Below are 18,737 nucleotides of genomic sequence, written 5' to 3'. Positions count from 1 at the left end.
CAGAGAATATTAAACTTGTACTAAAGTCAGCAGTAACTTTAATCTATGAGTAAAATTATAAGCTAATCATATATTCGTTATGGATTTAGTCACTGTTGATAGAAGTTGGTAGCAATAGGTATTCTCAATTAATGTTTAAAATATCGATAAACACGAATATATCAATACTTGGATTTTACGGATATATCGGAAATATCAAAGAAATATTAGTGGATATTTTGACAAAAATATCAATAGAACATAAATAGTCTAAAATTCATGAAAATGTTTAGAAAACGCTAAAAAAATGATAAAATAAGTAAGAATACACATATTAAAGTTATTTTGTAAATGTAATTGACATAAGTACCATTAAAGATAATATTTATTAAATTTTTATAAAAAAAAAGCTTAAATTCCTTTAATATATTTATATTCATTTATTTTAAAATTTTAAAAATACTTTTATTAAAACATGTTTTATTATATTCTAAATAAAAAATTAAATTGATTTCTATAAAATATTTTATTTGAGATTTTATTTCTAAAATTTTATTACAAATATGTGGTGGCAACTTTTTCTATTAACATTAATTTATTTAAATAATTAAAATTATTAATAATTTATCTTGTCAAATTAATTTTAATTTATAAAATATTAGGACTTTGTTATTTTTTTTTATATTATAAGAATTTTTTAGTAAAATTATATTTTTAATATTTAAAAAAAAACATTTAAAATTAAAAGGATAAAGAAAAAAAATTAAGAGTGAAGTGATAGTAATTTTTAAAAATAGGATTAATGAGATAAATATGAAAATTAGTTAAATATAAAGTGATAATAATAAAATGATAATATAAATTTAAACCCTTACAAAAACACGGGTGAAATCTAGGTCATCGAATTGTCAAAAATTCAAATATGACTGTTGGATAAATTTAAAAAAAAATTAAAAAAATCATCGATTTTTCTAGGTTCTTCTCTGCTACTCCGCATGTCACCCCACACTCAATTTTTTTTTTTTTTGCCGATATTTCGTCAATATTATCAATATTTTGTCCAAATTTCCACCGATCGATAATCGATGTTCAATATCATGTCAAACACCACCGATATTCGATATATCAACCATATTTTGTGGAAAAAATCCAAAATTTTAATCCTTGTTCTCAATAGAGGCACCATTATATCTCATGAGATTGAGATAGAGTGTCCCATTTGATGATCCTAAAAGATGTGTTTATGAAAACTATGGTCATAGTGGTTCCTTAAATGAAACTTAACATAGGCTTTTTAAGATATAAGAGATGTCAGTTGAACACATAATAGGAGAATTTGTAACTACTCAAGGATAGTAGAGGTAGTCTTGAAAGACTAGTTTTCACCTTGTTAGACTACGAATACTAGTTCATAGAAAGACTAAATGTAATAGATAGTAGGTCATGAACCCAAATACATAGTGTCTAATTGGTATTTATATAGGATATTGAAGTTCAATTGATCATTTACAGTAAGATGTTAAATCAACTTTAAAATTGGATTCTAAGAAAGCCAATACTCCTATAGGTCATAGTGGTCCCCATTCTAAGCTTATATATCTATTGGCATGGGTTATGAGGGTTAGATTGGCTTTAGGTTCACTTTTTGTGCATAAGGGTGTTCCGGTAATTACGTAAGGATGCACAAAGGTAAGTGAATAAGGTCTTTGGATTGAGCTAATTGATTAACTAGTGACCTTTTTAGGTTAATTAATCAATTAGGACCTAATTTGGGCTACAAATTAAGTGACAAGCCCATGTGAGCTCAAGTCACTTAAACCTAGTTAAGAACCCTATAAATACTTCCTAGGGGTTAAGGATTCCATCACTTTTTGTCTTCCACTATCTAGATAAAAGAGAGTGTCCGAGGCTCCACCCTCCCAAACTGCCCACCGTTTGTGTGCTAAGGAACAAGGTTGAGTCATTGAGCAAAAAATCATAGGTTTATGAGACTTCCAATGACATAGTTTTGATTCTTCAGCGGTTGAATTTAAGGTTTAGAAACATCCAAAGCTAAAGGTTAGTATTTTAAACCTAAAAATCAATTATTATTATTATTTTTTTTTTGTAAAAATTGGTATTTCTTTTGTTGTTTAGATTTAAGATGCCTATAATTATTGCACCCTAATAGTCCCTTTGCCAACATAATGTTTTTGTGCCTTGAACTCATGACCCTTGACCATGATACTATTTCTTGAATTGAGTTTTGGCCATCCCATTTGAAAACAAAATTAACGTCTAAAAAAGGTAAGTTAAACCTTTTATAGCATTCAACCACCATCATTTGAGTGACTCATCCTCAAACTTAAGAGTGATATTATTGCATCTTAACATAAACCATGAGATTTTGTAAAAATAAGACAAAACAAATAGCAATTAAAAAAAAAAATCAAATGAGTTTTTTTTTAAGTATATAAAATTTATATCTTAATATGGCACTAAACAAAATTTGGAACTTATATAGGAGTGATTTTGAGAAGGTTAGAAACATTGTCTAATGCTTAAAAGCATTTCCTTACATTAATTAGGTGCTTGAAAATTTTTAAAAAATCACTTTTAGAAATCTAAAGAATCTCATGAAGTGATTTCTTGATAGTCAAATGATTTTTCTTCAACAATCACTTGGTAAATAATGTCAATTTCTTTTTTTTTTTTTTTACAACCAAATAACGATGTTTGTTAGTGTCTCTTATAGAGGCATTATCAATAAAAAATACTTTAGAACAACTTTTTTACTAGAATAACTTTTAAACTTATTAATATCAAATTAAATAAAAATTTAGAATTAAATTGCAATCTATCCCTTTTCTAATATTGTCTCCAACTTTCATATTATTGATATAAAAATAACTCCCTTGAAACATATTTCACTAAGGTAGTGGGTATTTAATAAAACTTAGGCGGTGTTTGTTTTTTTACTTAACTCTAAATAGAACTTTAATGCTTAATAATGTTAAATATTAAGTTATTTATTTTTGTAATATTTTATTTCTATTGAGCATTAAAAAGTAAAGAAAAATCAATATATTACTTTTTTCATTTAGAAAAAGTCAAATATTTTGGTTTTTTCTATTCAACAAAAAATTTATAATAAGTTATAAAAGAAAATTAGAAAAACAAACAACCTAAAATCTAAAAGCAAATTGTTTTCAACAAAAAACTAAAAAAACAAACATTCTCTTAATCTTTATTACTTAATGACTTAAATTGACTTTAAGTTAAATTGTTCTTAAGTTAACTTAAAACTTATTACTTATATTTTTTACTTTAAATATTAAGGTTGTTTGATAAAATTAATTTATAATTTATTTTTAAATTATTGAATTGTCATATCTACTTCATTAGTTGTAATTAATGTTTACTATTAAAAAATTTAACTAATATTTTTATTTATTAATCTTAAGCAATACATTTGTTTACATCTATGCTTAAAAAGTATTATAGATTTGTAATATAACCTTAAAATATTTAATAGAAAAAATGAGTTATGGATTTCGGGTTATGATTATTAAATATATTCTCACTAGATGTAGGCAAATAAGAAAAAAAAAATGGGATTAAAATTAAATTAACTATTTTGTGGGTGTTTGATAAAACTTAATAGTTGTTATTTAATAGTTTAAGTTAACTTTAAGTTAAATTGTTTTTAATTTGTTAACTTAAAATTTATTACTTATTTTTTACTTATTTGGCAAAATTAATTTAAAATTTATTCTAAACCATTAAATTGACATATTTATCCTCGTTAATTTTTGTTAATAGTCGTCCTAGTTGATTTTAACTCATATTTATTTTAGTAAATTTTAATCAATAAATTATTTATAAAAAATCTATGTTTAAAGTATTGAAAATATATATGATAATTATAAAATATTGATTATAAAAAATGAGTATTGGATGAGAAATCATAATTCTTAAATATTTTCTAAGGACAATTCACACACAAAGGATTTGAGATTAATAATAAGTTAATTATTTTAACTCAATACTTAAAATTATTTTTAATTTTAAATTGTAATATTAAATTATTTTAACAAATATACCTAATTTATTTAATGACTTGAATTAAGTTATTAAGTCAAATTAAGTTAATTAAGTTGATTTACTAAACTCTCTTTTTTTTAACTAATATTTAAAATTATTTTTAAATTTAAGTTATGACATTAAACTATTTTATTAAATATGCTTAATATACTTAATAATTTAAATTAACTTTATTGTGTCATTTAAACTTGGGGATTTGGAAAAGAAAATGGGGGAAGAGGAGGAAGGGGTGGGTACCAACCGTAACCAATATTTGGATGCGTTAGCCACCGAACTGGACATAACGTGTTGGCTCCCGGAGGCAACACGCTCCTCTCCAACTCCACCCTCGGGTAACGATATCATCCAATTCAAATGCCCGCAAACGTAATAAATATGAAAAACAAAAAAAAGGATACAGAGAAGAGAGAGGCAAACACGCAAAACGCACGCCCACAGATCCGTTTCCAACAAAAATTTCGGCAGCTCTCTTCTCTCCGATCCGATCGGATACCATTGTCTGCAATCTAGGGTTTTTCTATTCTTTAAAATTCCTATAATTCTTTCCTAAATTTCAAGTCATTCTTCTTTTCTTTTTACAGTTGAACGGCACCTTTTTAATTCTTTGTTTGCGGAATTCTTTCTCAGTTTTTGTGTCCAAACCTATTGATCTGAATCATATTGCGGTTCCTAGGGTTTGTTTCTAGGGTTCTGTTGGTGGTGCTTGGGAATTGCCGGAGTTCTTTTTGTTGGTTGGTTAGGGTTTGGTGGTGCAATTTTGAGGAAGATTTGGGTGTGGGGATGGGAATTCAGTGTTGATTTTTCGAGATTTGGGTCCGTGGAGTTCGTTTTGCGTTGCTTAAATGGCTTCAGCTCAGGTGTTGCGGAAACAGGAGCATTTGGAAGCTGGAAAGCGACGGGTATGATTTCTTTTTAATTGGTTTTGGGTGAATGTTGAAATGGGATTGTTATTTTTTAATCAATTTTAATTGATCAAGTGTTGGTATTTGAATTCACATGAAAAGTAGCCACATGGTTCGGCAAGGGCTGGATTGTTCAAAGTGAAATTATTTCTTTTCAGCAATGGGTTTGTGATGATGTGCATTTACTCATTCCGGAAACCAATTACTCTCAGTATGAAGTTTATTACACAATTGTGTGAACATGGAGTTTCTGTGGGTTTTAGTAATTGGGTAAAGTTTATTATAGGAGTATCAGGGAGAACTTAGAATGTTTTTGTGAACCTTTCTCATACTGGTACCTGCACATCTATGATCATGACAAAGGGGCCTAATTCTTTTATCCCCAATGACGGATTGGCCAAAGAAGAATCATGTAGAGGAAGTGTCATCACAACCAATGAATACCAATGAAAAATAAAGGAATGTAAGGAAATAACAAGAATAGACATTGTATTGCATTTGGATGTTGGCAACTGCATTGTTATGAATTTGAAGTATCACTTTAGATGGAGTGGATTGAAAGAAATGACGTGAGGTGGTTCATGTTAACTACCTTGAGTTACGTTGAGTTAACTCCCTGGAAGGAAGATATTGAAAATAACGAGGGATGAAGATACTCCAGCTTATGTTAAAATTCAAAATTATTATTATTTTTTCTTCTAAAGAATTTAAATTTTTTTCTTATTTATGCGTTAAAACACGGTTTTGTTTAGTTGATGAGATATGATAAGATATGTATATTTTATTGTATCATATCCCATTGGATAAGATATGAATATCCCTGGATATTATTCCTAATAGGGTATGATATATTTGGATATTATATTCAATGGATATGACATCTTAAGATATTACATGCAATGAGATATGTTATGTTAATATTTAATTTGTAAAAAAATAAAAAATAAAATGAAATATATATTATTTTTCAATGTTTGATATTTATTTAAAATAAAAATTTTATTGCATTCTAATATTTACTATTAAAAAAGTATCAATATTTTCTCATGTTTGGTGTTAGAAATTGTTCAATAATTTAAAATTTAGTAAATAGATTTTTTATTTATTTATTAACAATATTCATGATTAAAACATTTAAAATTTATAAATAAAAAATTTATATTATGTTATTAAATATATAAAAATAATTTATATACATATCAAATAATACATATGTTAGTATTATCTTACAATATATTTTATAAATATTTTTTTAGTTCTTATTTTTAATAAAAATTTAATTTTTTAATAATTTTTTTTTATTTTGCAAAACAAGTAAATATAAAAAATAAAATAATAGATTAAAAATATAGGTTTTTGATCCATGGACATATTCCAAAGAGTGAATAATATATTTCACTATATATTTTATCCCATATTTGGTTGAACATAGGATTAGATAAGTGATAGGATAACTTATCCTATCACATTATCAACCGAACATAATATGTTAACCTCTCTCTTATCCTATTCCATGCTATATCCAACCAACCAAACATGATCATAGGGATTTTTTTTTTTCCTTTTTTCCTTAATATAAAATTCTAAGCATTCCATGGCTCGGTTAGTATGCATGTTTCTGAACGTAAAAGACTACTTTTAGTATTCAAAGTACCTTTTGAACTATGAATTACCAACTCATGAAATTTTAGCTGAATTTCCTTAAAAACAGACCTCTCTTATCGCCTAAGTACTGTAAGAAATGGATATTCTCCTAATCTGGATAACATACATCTAGTTCATGAGGGTCCATCAACTATTTAAGTAGAGGACTATGACCCAACCCAAATTGTTCAACTGCCATCTTAGACCTGGTTGTAACTGCTCATACACATGGTCAGACCCACTCAAACAAGACCAGGAATCATCCTTGTGATTCTGATAAGAAGCATGAGATGTAGTAGCATAATAGCATTTAGGTTGTCAAAACAATAATAAGAATTGCAACAATGTAAGAAAGGTTGTATTGGCCAATGATTGATAAAGATGAGTAACTGGATTTATTTATCTAACCTAATGTATCCTTCTAACCTTTTCTGGAAATGATCTGCTCAGAACAAGATGATTGCATTAAGGTGCCTTTCCTAGGAAAAAAAAAATATGAATACATATGGCTGAGGACTTAAATGACTAAAATGTAATACCATTTAAATGCCTCATAACTTAAGTGACATTATGATAAATCTTGTTAATTATTACATAGTAAGTTAGTAACTTCCCAAATCAATGAGGTTCATGCTGTGTATTGCATGGTATTTCTCTCATGTGCGCTCCAAGTGATTTTAGTTTTCCTTCTCAAATAGAAGCTGTAGTTGCTTTACATTATGGGTATATTTTTTTTGCATTTACTCAAGATACAATAGATGAATCGATCTTTTTTGCAGTTCAGTGTTTTTGTCTTTTTAAACTTTTATTTTCAATTTTTTTTTTCATTTTTCAATTGTTTTTCTCTCAGCCAAATATCTGAAAATATCACTTATATGTGGCTTTTCTTTTCCTTTATTTTCCAATTTGTGTGATTGTCAAGCTTCATTTGAGGTGCTTTTTCATTTCTCTTGCAGCTTGAGGAGTTCCGTAAGAAAAAAGCAGCAGACCGAGCCAAAAAGGTTGCATCCATTAGCCAACTTCAGAGTGCTGATGTTAGCCTATGTGTACAACCTTTAGAAAATGAACAAGTACGAGTTATGGATTCAGATGGAGCAGGGATTTCTGATGGAGTTGGTGAAGCTGTCACCAAAGTTATTAACAATGATAACAAGAAAATTGAGATTTTCCAGAACAGTGAGCCATGTTCATCAGACATTTATGCTAAACCTCCTTTTTCTACAAAAGATTACAAAGCATTTTCTGCAGATTCAGTGCAGACACAAGTCAATGACCAAGGATTTAATAGGTATGATGCTTCTGGGTTTCTTGGATTAGTAGGCCAACTGGCAAAAGAGAAAAATGATGATGGTGGTATTCATGCTGGAGCTGAAGGAAGCGCATATGAGATTGTATCTGACCAGTCTATTGCTTTTCCACAAGCAATTCGGGACACTGATAGCAGTTCTAGTCAATCTAATTTTCATAGGATGGAGGAAACCCAACAAAAAGACCACAAAAGTTCTTTAAAAAGTTTTACAGTCATAGATCCTGGCATTTCTCAGGTTCCACTTGCAAATGCCTCATCTGAGAATTCTGGGAATGCCATACTACCGAATAACTATGGCTATGCTAACATGAAGTCTAGTGCAGGTACATCCTCGTTATATGAAATTACTACTCATTTTTGAATTTAGATTACTTTAATGTTTTCATTTATATAACCAAAAGTTTTTGTTTTTAGTGTTCTGTTTTTGGTCTTCGTATTTCCTTTTTTGCAAAAACTGATCACTATTTTCTCTTTTGTGCTTTTATGGTAGATTCTGTTCACCCTATCACAACTGCAAAACAGTCTGCTTTTGGAGTTGGGCAAGATGTGCCCGGCAGTGTTGATTTTAATGTTCATATGCTTTCTAATAAGGAGGATAAAAAGCTTAGTAGCTCTTTTGGTTATTTACCTAGTACACATGGGGCATCTCCACTGGCATCTGAATCTTCCTCTACGAGTTTTGCTTTTGATGTTCGAGGTTCCTCCAATCATTTACCTCTATATTCAGTGACACCTGAAACAAACGCTAGGAGGTCCCGCCCATCTTTTCTTGATTCTATTAACGTGCCTAGAGTTCCTTCTGCATCGCATCTTCCACTTACTGAACCAGGAAAGGCTGAGCCTTTTTTTTCTAGTAGTTCAAAAGTTAACAGCATGGATGTTCTGGGATCATCTGCATCTACAAAGTCGCTTGCTGAGTCTGAAAATTTTGAACCTTTCTCAAAAGCCGGAAATTCTAATGGTCCTAGTCTATTTGACCATTCCATAAACTCTTCAGTTTCTGTCGGTAATAGGGTTGAGATGTTGAGGCATGGCCTTGATCAAAACAGCCTGGAGAGGAAATTCGAATTTCATTCCCAAAAACAGAATGAAGATTTTGCTGCTTTGGAACAGGTTCTTATATTTTCTACTATTTCATTTCAGTTACACCTTGCTTCTGTTTGTCTCTTTTTCCATTTGTCTCATATTTTGTTTCATTTGTATTGCTGTGCACATGCGTATGTGACTTGAACTTCTGACCTCATATTGGATCATTGGAAATGTTATCAAAGGCCATTGTGCTACAAGGTGCATGGTAATTTGTATGCCATTTGATTTAGCTTGAAAAACGAGTCTTATCAAAAAAAAAAAAAAAAAAAAAATTAGCTTTGAAAAATGAAAGCTATTTTCAAAATTTGGAGTCAATCATTTTAAAGTATTGAAGTGTTTGTTGGATCTTTCTATGCCATTGGACACATGTATCTAATAGAGGACCTCCATTCAAGAAATAAAACTCCAAACCCTTGGGTCTTTTTAGAGGAGGGGGGAGGGATGGAGTTGAAGGTAATTAAATTTGATTTTGATTATTTTATTTGATAAGTTTTTTAGTATTGTCATGAATATTCATAGCTAATTTAGTTTGGCTATTTTGAACTAGATGCTCTACTGAATGTACAAGAAACAATTAAATAGGGTCTTGGTTATATGGCTAAATTTATATGTGGCAGTTTGAAAATTGAAAATTTTATAGGCATATTATGTTTTTTTTTTCCTTTTTTTAGTTCTGGTTTTGTTTTGATTTTGTTTTATTTTTTATTTTTTATGTTTTTATTTTTTGTTTTCTTTGGTTTCTGATGTTGATACCTTGGAGGTTTTTCTTTTACTTTATACTGTTTTTCTTCTCATGCAGCATATTGAAGATTTGACTCAAGAGAAGTTCTCTTTGCAACGAGCCCTTGAGGCTTCACGAGCTTTAGCAGAGTCATTAGCTGCTGAAAATTCTTCTCTTACAGATAGTTACAACCAACAGGTTAGTTGATTATATATATATATATTTTGATGGCCAAACAATAGTTGCATAATTTTTTTTTTTTGATGGGAATAGATACAAGATAGAATTAAAGGAGCCAAAAAGGGGGTGATCCCCGTTCCTGGGAAGCATACAAGTTATACCCAAAAGAGAGAAAAGAAAAAAAGAGTAATAAAATTAATCTTTTGGATCATTGATTGCTCATGCTATCAATGAAAACAAAAGTGCCAGTACCTAAAAGCGCCAATTAAGAAAAAGGGGTGTACACCTGATGCATTAGAAGTAAACAAGGGACCTGAAAAGCAAAAAGTGATACAACCAATACCTACAACCACATTCTAACTACTTAGAACACAAACACTTTTTTTTTTTGATAGGAAACGACAAAGGGATATAAAACCAGCTTTAAAAACCATCTTGAAGCAACCATTGAGACTATTGGTATAGATTATAAATAAGGGAATCCTTAAGAGATTGATTTAGGCATTACACCCCTTCAAAGGATCTTCAATACATCCTTGCAAAATTGTACTAGCTTTTCAATTTCTTCTTACTTCCTTTTCTTCTGTACTGTTGTTGGTAGTTCTCTTGGCTTTCCTTTTCTTCTTGACTCTTGTTGGGCAAAGGACTTCTTGTAGCCTTTTTTTTTTTTAATAATATTTTCTTCCGTGCAGTTAATTCTCTAGTCCTGAGAACTTTAAAAGAGTGGCATGTGATTGGCTGCTTTTGTATGACCATATTTTGATTCATTGAACCATCCTTCTGATATATATATAAGCTCATATCCTAACAACTTAAGCTTGTAGGAAAGTTGGCAACTTAAAAAAGTTAGTGCACAAAAGGGCCTTAGAAATACAACATATGGCTTAATCAAGATTTGACTAGCAGCTTGGGCTGCTCCTTTTGGTTCCCTTGTTCAGCTAACAAGATTGCTAATCGTTTAGCTAAACATGGAGCCAAGCAGGTGGTTTCTCTTGTAGGGGATTTTTTACCCCTTTGAGTTATACATTGTTGCATATTTTGGGTATGTTCTTGTATCATATTGTTCGGTGTAGTTCTTTTGGTGCTCTTCTTAGGCTTTCTTTTGATCATCATTTGTATTTTGGAAGGATTTTATTTATCTCTCTTATATCTAAAATTGATATCAACGAATGTTTAGCTTTTTATTATTTATTTATTTATTTTTAAATTAAGCTAGTATGCAGAGCCCAGTAATTTGGCAAGGGGCCTCATGCACCTTAGGTCTTCAACCCCTCTGTTTGAGGCTTCAACCCCTCTGTTTGAGGCCCTAGGAACTTAAAACCTAAATTGACTAAATTGTTTTACAAACTAAATTTTACAAGAACTTGATTATTGTTGTCCTATTCATAGCTAGGACTTCATCCCCTCATCCCACATGAGTTGGGTCAAGTAAGCAATTACCCAAGCATAACCTAAGGAACAAGGCATGTTGCCCCAGGCTTGATCCAATCCAATCACAAAGTTAGTCAACCTGAATTGATCCTTACTTAAAAGATTGAGCTTAGGTTAATTTGTTTTGGTGGGAGAAATTGTGCTTTCCTTTCTTCTCCATAGAGGCAGAAAAATGATTTTCCTTCATTAATTCACATAAGACTGATAGCAATTTTTTATGTCCGTTGGTTATCTTGTTGGTGTACCTATTTTTAATTTTTTAGTTCTAATACTTCTTGTTCTCTCCCTAGGGAAGTGTTGTCAATCAACTAAAATCTGACATGGAGAAATTACAAGAGGAGATCAAAGCCCAATTGGTGAGTATCATAGATATTGTGTGACTATATGGTATGTCTATTTATGTATTTATGATTGTTCTAGTTTGAAACTTATCAATAAGATTAACTGTAGATAAGACATAAGTATGTACATAGAAGAAGGCTCAATTCCTTCTTCTATGAATTGATTTGATAAGATTCAAGGGCTAAAGTATTCCTTCCTTACGAATCTAGTCTTATGGGTTGGCATGCATATAGAGGAAGGCTCAATGCCTTTAATTGATTGTGTAGGATGGGTGGGATCTAGCTGACCCAGCCATGTTGAACGACACCTTTGGGACGTACTTCCAGCCAGTCAGCTTAGAAACCTGCAAAAGATGGGTGAACTGTTATTATATAGAATAGGTTTCTATTTGTGTTTGTATCTGTGTGTGTTCGTGTGCATGTGTGAGAAAATAGCTTGGTAATTTTAACATAGATTACCAAGTATTGTATTAATTCAGATTTTGGAATTTATAATTGGAATCTAACTCAAAGTACACAATTACCTCTGTTTAACTCTATAAAGAGATATCTTAAGTTTGCAAACTTTGTTCTTCATAACCTTGTCACCAAACCCAGGTGGGTATCCATGTATTCCTCTTCTTCTAAGTTTCCATGTAAGAAATCATTTTTCACATCAAATTGCTGCAAGGGTTGATCAATATTATAGCAGCTAAAGTCAATAATATACGAATAGTGTTTATTTTTTGCCTTAGGTGCAAAGGTCTCTTCGTAGTCACTGCCATAAATTTGGGTGAATCCCTTGGTTACCAACCTAACTTATAGCCTATCGTTTATCTTCTACATACCAAGCCTTTATTACCCAAATTCTTCTATTGAATTTGGGTGAAAATCCACTTATAGCCTATCATTTTTCTTCCCTTTGGGAAGCTTGAGTAAATTCCTTGGGCTTGCATCTCCTCATTAATTGCTTTCCTCTAATTCTTATCTTTTAAGTGCCTCTTGGATTGTGTTTGGGATTTAATAGAAGAATTTGGGCAGTAAAGGCTTGGTATGTAGAAGATAAACGATGTTATAAGGTAAAATTTGAAATAGGATGTTGAGTGCATTTTCTAGTGCCTTTCCTTAATGCTGCAAGAGTCCAACACAAATCACAATTGACACTAGAATGAGTATTTTCATTACTTGATTCAAGGTTGGATGATGGGATATGAGAGGATGCTCTGGATTTTCCCTTCATTGAATCCACTTTTAGTTTAGAGGTGTTTCTTGGAAGCACATTTTCCCTTTCCTTGAGCTGATCCTTAGGCTTGTTGGTTGGAATTTCAATGGGAGAATCTTTTAAAATTTCCTTTAAGTTTGGTGTTGCTTCATTGGAAATTTGTTGGAATTTCTCATGTTCACTGGTTGATTCATTAGAGCGTTCCAAGAGCATTTGAAACAATAGAATATTGGTGCAAAATCGTAACATTTTGGGGCTGAAAAATCTTGGATGGTAGGGAAAGTTGATGTGAAATATGAGATAAGAGACATTTAGCACATGAAGCGGTTATGGAAAGACACCCCCACCATTCATCATCAGATTTCAAATTTTACCTCATTAAATTGTTTATCTTTTACATACCGAGCCTTTATTACCCAAATGTCTTCTATTGAAAAACAAGTAAAGGGTAGGGCTGTTTGAGACGGTAATGTATTTTCACCAGTTTACAACTCTTTATGGAAATGACAACAAAGTTTTAGGTTTGTGGAGAAAATGGTTTCAATCTCAAGGAAATTATAATGGGGAACTAACTCACCAACAATTAAGGTTGGTTTGGAAAGAAAAACAAGTGAACAACAATGAAGGCTCTATGGATCTTGTTTGTGTTAGACTTCTTGCTTTGATAAGATGTTGACAAAAGGGTAATCTCTCTTGTATTTCATTGCCTTATGATTTACAATATATATATATACCAACGAAGGGTTTACAAGATCCTTTTAAATTAGGCAACTTGATTTCTAAGGTCTTATTATCGGGGTTCAAACTATTGGTAGAGATCAGTACGACTTGGGTATGGTTGGTACCGGACCAACATTTGAGTTTAGTATTTGGTTGAATTATGAATAGTCTTGGTTGAATGAAGATAAATCGGTGGTCTTGGTGCGAATTGCATAGAAACTTTGAGACAACTCCGAGATGATGTTGATACTAAGCTATTCAGGTGAAGGGTCATGAGAAAAATAGTAATTTCCAAGTAGAAATGGTTGAGAAAAGGAGAAAATCAAAAGCCACAGAAAAAAGAACTATGTATGGAGAGTTTAGACCCTCTATCTGCATCTTCATCCTTCAAACTTTGAGCTTTTGCATCTTTGTATGGTTGTTTTGTCTTCAATCTCTAGCCTAGAGCCTTCAAACATCAAATAAAGGGGTATTGTGTAGAGAAACAGGGAGTTGTCGATTTAAAGATGAAATGGATATTGTACAGAGAAGGGGAATAGGTGTTTGACACGTTATATGGGTTATGGGCATTGGATAGAATTAAGAATTTGGGTTTTGAATCATGGGTATTTGTCTTTTAACTAGATAATGAGTATTTGGCGGACACTTTTACTTAAATGGATAATAGAAATTTGATGGAAATTAAGATTATAGCAAGTGAATAATAAATATTTGGGTTTATATCAAATAAGTAGGGAATGAATATTAATATAACAAATAAAATGAATAAATAAAAAAAGAAAAAATATATATATAATAAAATTAATGAATAAATGTATAAAAAACATATATATTTTTAAATATGCTCATTCAAATAGAATTTTTATAATTGTTTTATTTAGAATATATTTGATAGGAAAAATGATGTTTATTTTTTTAAAGATAATCCATGGTTTTATTTTTTTAATAATTGAGAATATTTTTTTAAAAATATCAAAATATTTAATTTAAACAAATTTGTTATAAAAAATAAATTCCTTTTATAATTTTCATTCTTATTTTTTGAAAATAAGAAAATATTTAGGATGAAGTGATTAAATAAAAAAGTTATAAATTTTTAATATTGCTATAAATCATTCTAAAGGTATGCTTCTAACACTGCTTGAATAATTTTATATATAATAGAAGATAATTTTATCAATATTTTAGTTTATCTATTTGTATTTATTTATTTTTATTAATTCTTGCAATCATTTTAAAATTTTTTGAGCTTTTAAACTAGAACATTTTGTGTATCACCCGATACCGATCCAAGATGCTGAGACTGGTGTGCCTTGAGACCCTTCGACCCAGTGATTGATACGCGACTTTGAACCATGACTATTATGGAGTTTACCTAGGCTTCTTGGTACAAAATCTTAGATCAACTTTTACAAGAAAGGAATAATATTTGGTAGGAAAAGTAATAGCAATATATATTTTTTTATAAGTAAAGTAATTTCATTAAAGGCCAAAAGGCAAAGGAAAGAGTATGCACGGAGTATACCAAGATACAAAGAAGCAAAACACCAAAGGGCAAACAAGCCTCAACCTTAAGTGGTGGCTAGCCAATCTACAAAATCTATCAAAGAGAAAGTGTGTTCCTTTATATATACCTAAGCCCAATTCACAAAAGTGTACAAAAAAATGGACTTAATATCTTGGTCGTTCCTCTCAATATCATCGAAGGCCCTCCTATTCCTTTCTTTCCAAATGGTCCACATCAGGCAGAGGGGGGCCGCTCTCCAAGCTTTCTCTCTTTTCTTGCCCACAAAAGAACCATGCCAACCTAGGAGGTTCTTTTTCACAGAGGAGTGCATCACCCATTGCACCCTAAAGAGTGAGAGAATCAAAAGCCATAACATTATGGTCTTTTCACAAAACAAAAGAAGGTGATCTATGGTCTCCTCCTCATTTTTACACAAAAAGCACCTGTTGGGAGTGCTCCAACCGAATCTCTTCAGACGGTCAGTGGTGGGCAGCCTACTCCAAGCCGCCTCCCAACCAAAGAAGCTAGCTCTAATTGGGACCCAAGGTGTCCAAATAGTTCTGGCCGGGAAGGGGGTTTTGATGCCCCTTGAGAGAGAGCTATAAAATGATTTAACTGAAAAGGTTTCATTCTTGTTCTCTTTCCATTGGAGCGAATTGTTCACACCTCTTCTAATGGTCATAGGGAGGAGCTTGCCTAACAAGCTTTCAACTTCTCCCACCTCCTAATAATTAAGGTGTCTATTAAAACGAGGCTCCCAGCTTCCCCCAACTCCATCTTCCTCCCAAGCCTCAGCAACCCAACTATCTTTGTTGACAGAGAGATTAAACAAGGTGGGGAAAGCTTCTTCCAAGGATTGGTTTTCACGCCACAAGTTTTTCCAAAACTTCACTCTAGTGCCATCCCCTACAAAGAAGCGGGAGTGAGAACGGAAGCTCTCCCAACCATTTCTGATGGCCTTCCAAACCCCCACCCTATAACGATCTCTTACACCTTTGGAGCACCATCCCCCATCTTGAAGGTCATACTTACTAGAGATAATTTGTTTCCATAGGGACTCATTCTCATTATCAAATCTCCACAACCACTTCCCAAGAAGGGCCTTGTTAAAAATAGCTAGATTGCGAATGCCTAAGCCTCCATCCTTTTTAGCAGCACAGATAACCTTCCAACTTACTAAGTGAGGCTTGTTCTCTAAGGCACCACTGCCCCATAAGAAATCCCTTTGGATCTTTTCGAGCCTTGTACACACCTTCTTAGGGATCACAAATAGGGAAAGGAAGTAGGTTGGGAGGTTGGAGAGGGTGCTTTTTAACAAGGTAAGACGGCCACCTTTGGAGAGGTATTGCCTTTTCCAGAGAGACAACCTTTTCCTGAATTTTTTTTCCATTGTATCCCATACCCTGGTGGATTTGTAGGGGGCTCCAAGGGGGAGACCCAAATAGGTGGTAGGAAGAATCCCTATCTTGCATCCCAGAACCGAGGCGAGGGTCTCCATAGGAATGCCTTCCCCCACTGGAAAGGCCTCAGTTTTGCTCAGATTGACTTTTAATCCTGAAATCGCCTCAAACCACATGAAATTCCAGCTAAGATATTGCAGCTGATCTGCTTCGGCGTCACAGAAGATCAAGGTGTCATCGGCAAACAAGAGATGGGACACGATCAGCCCCTCTCTTCCTCCCACTCTGAAGCCAGAAATAAAGCCCCCGTTTCTTGCACAAGACAATAGTTGGCTAAGGGCTTCCATGGCAAAAAGGAAAAGATAGGGGGAAAGGGGGTCCCGCTGTCTCAATCCCCTAGAGCTATGAAAGAAGCCCGAAGGGCTTCCATTGATGAGGATCGAGAAGGTTGTCGTAGAGCAGCACCATTTCATCCAATTAATCCATCTATGCCCAAATCCCATCTTGGACATCACCTCCATGAGAAAGTCCCAATTGACATGGTCAAAAGCTTTCTCGATGTCCATCTTAAGAAGGAGACCTGACTTGTTGTCTTTCAATCTAGAATCAAGGGTTTCGTTAGCAATAAGAACGGTGTCCAATATCTGTCTCCCTTGGATGAAAGCTTGTTGAGAATCAGAAATCACCTCCCCCATCACTGATTTCAACCTATTTGCTAGGACTTTGGCTAGCAGTTTGTACACACTCCCTACCAGGCTGATTGGTCTGAAATCTCTTAGGTCTTCGGCCCCCTCCTTTTTGGGAATGAGCAAAAGGAACGTGGAGTTTAAGCTTCTCTGGAAGGTTCCATGGAGGTGAAACTCCCTGAAGAGACCCAAAATTTCTGGTTTAACAACGTCCCAACAAAACAACCAAAAAGCCATTGTGAAGCTGTCTGGGCCTGGGGCTTTGTCCTCACAGCAGCTACTAAGGGCTGCAAAGATTTCCTCCTCAGAGAACATAACTTCCAGGCTGCTGGCCACTCCTTCTCCCAGCTCCTTGAAATTGAGACCATTGATACTAGGCCTCCAATCCCCAGATTCTGAGAGGAGGGACTGGTAGGTTCTGCAAACACTATCTTTTATATCTTCAATGGAAGAGAGAGTCATCCCATTCACTCTAATTTTAGATAGGAAGTTCCTCCTTGCCCTAGCATTGGCCATTTTGTGGAAATATTTGTTATTTTTGTCGCCTTCTCTTAACCAGATTTCTCTTGACTTTTGCCTCCAAGAAGTTTCTTCCATAAGGGCCCATTTCTTATAGTCCTCAAGAGCCAGATTTTTAGCCTCCATATCTTCAGGGTTAAGAGGGTTCTCCTTCTCCTTGGCTTCCCAACACTGCAGGCGGGCGAAGGCCTCTGCTCTATTGGAAAAGACGTTGCCTACCACCTCCTTGTTCCAGATTTTCAGGTCCTTCTTAAGTGCTTTGAGTTTCTCAGCAATGCAGTGGCTGCTATAGCCTTCTACAGAATACCCATTCCACCAGCTTCTTACTAGGTCTTTGAATCCATCTATTTTCAGCCACATATTTTCAAAACGGAAGGGATTTTTCCTGAAGAGAAACCTCTAGCTTCTAGGACTATGGGGCTGTGATCGGAGACCATACGAGGTAGAGCTGATTGTGTGATGGCGGAAAAGTGGTCCTCCCATTGATCCGAAATCAGGAAGCGGTCTAACCCAGAGGCAGCTTGAGAGTTCAAACCCCCTATCTAAGTGAAGGGACCTCCGGTCAGTGGAAAATCCCTTAGCCCCAGTTCCCCTATCACCTCTGAAAATCTCCTCATTTCAGCTGTGGGGCTAGGGGCATTCCTTCTTTCCTCTGGGAATCTTACAGAGTTAAAATCCCCTCCTATGCACCAAGGGTCATCCCAGAGGCCACGGATGGCTCCAAGCTCCTCCCAAAAATCTTCTTTTTCGTTGCTAATCACTAGCCCGTACACTTTAGAGAAAATCCAAGAGAAGCCATCAGCACAATTTCTAAATCGAACAGAGATGGAGTGCCCTCCGCTTTCAACCTCCAAATTCTCCAAGACTCTGTTATCCCAGAAGAGAAGGAGGCTTCCTGCTGCTCCCCTAGCGTCCACTGACACCCAATTAAGAAATCTTCCTACACCCACGCTTTTTACCATTTGCAGAGACATTTCTTTCACCTTCGTCTCTAAGAGGCAAACCAAATCTGGTTTTTGATTCCT

General features: G+C 33.3%; 1 protein-coding gene across 1 annotated transcript in view; it reads left to right on the top strand.

Annotated features, from left to right (window-relative positions):
• The first annotated feature begins 4,277 nt into the window (after positions 1–4,277).
• LOC100251145 (protein BLISTER) overlaps positions 4,278–18,737 on the top strand; it is a 32,160-nt gene continuing 17,700 nt past the window's right edge. Inside the window, exons 1-5 of the mRNA XM_002282702.5 lie at positions 4,278–4,961; positions 7,565–8,240; positions 8,408–9,030; positions 9,806–9,925; positions 11,629–11,694. Of these exons, the coding sequence (XP_002282738.1) occupies positions 4,905–4,961; positions 7,565–8,240; positions 8,408–9,030; positions 9,806–9,925; positions 11,629–11,694 (1,542 nt within the window). The 5' untranslated portion in view covers positions 4,278–4,904. The remainder of the gene's footprint in view (positions 4,962–7,564; positions 8,241–8,407; positions 9,031–9,805; positions 9,926–11,628; positions 11,695–18,737) is intronic.

The sequence above is a fragment of the Vitis vinifera genome, chromosome 5 (genome assembly GCF_030704535.1).
Source record: "Vitis vinifera cultivar Pinot Noir 40024 chromosome 5, ASM3070453v1".
Taxonomy (NCBI): Eukaryota; Viridiplantae; Streptophyta; class Magnoliopsida; order Vitales; family Vitaceae; genus Vitis; species Vitis vinifera.
The sequence above is the reverse complement of the archived record's forward strand: the minus strand, read 5'-3'. Positions and strand labels throughout refer to the sequence as shown.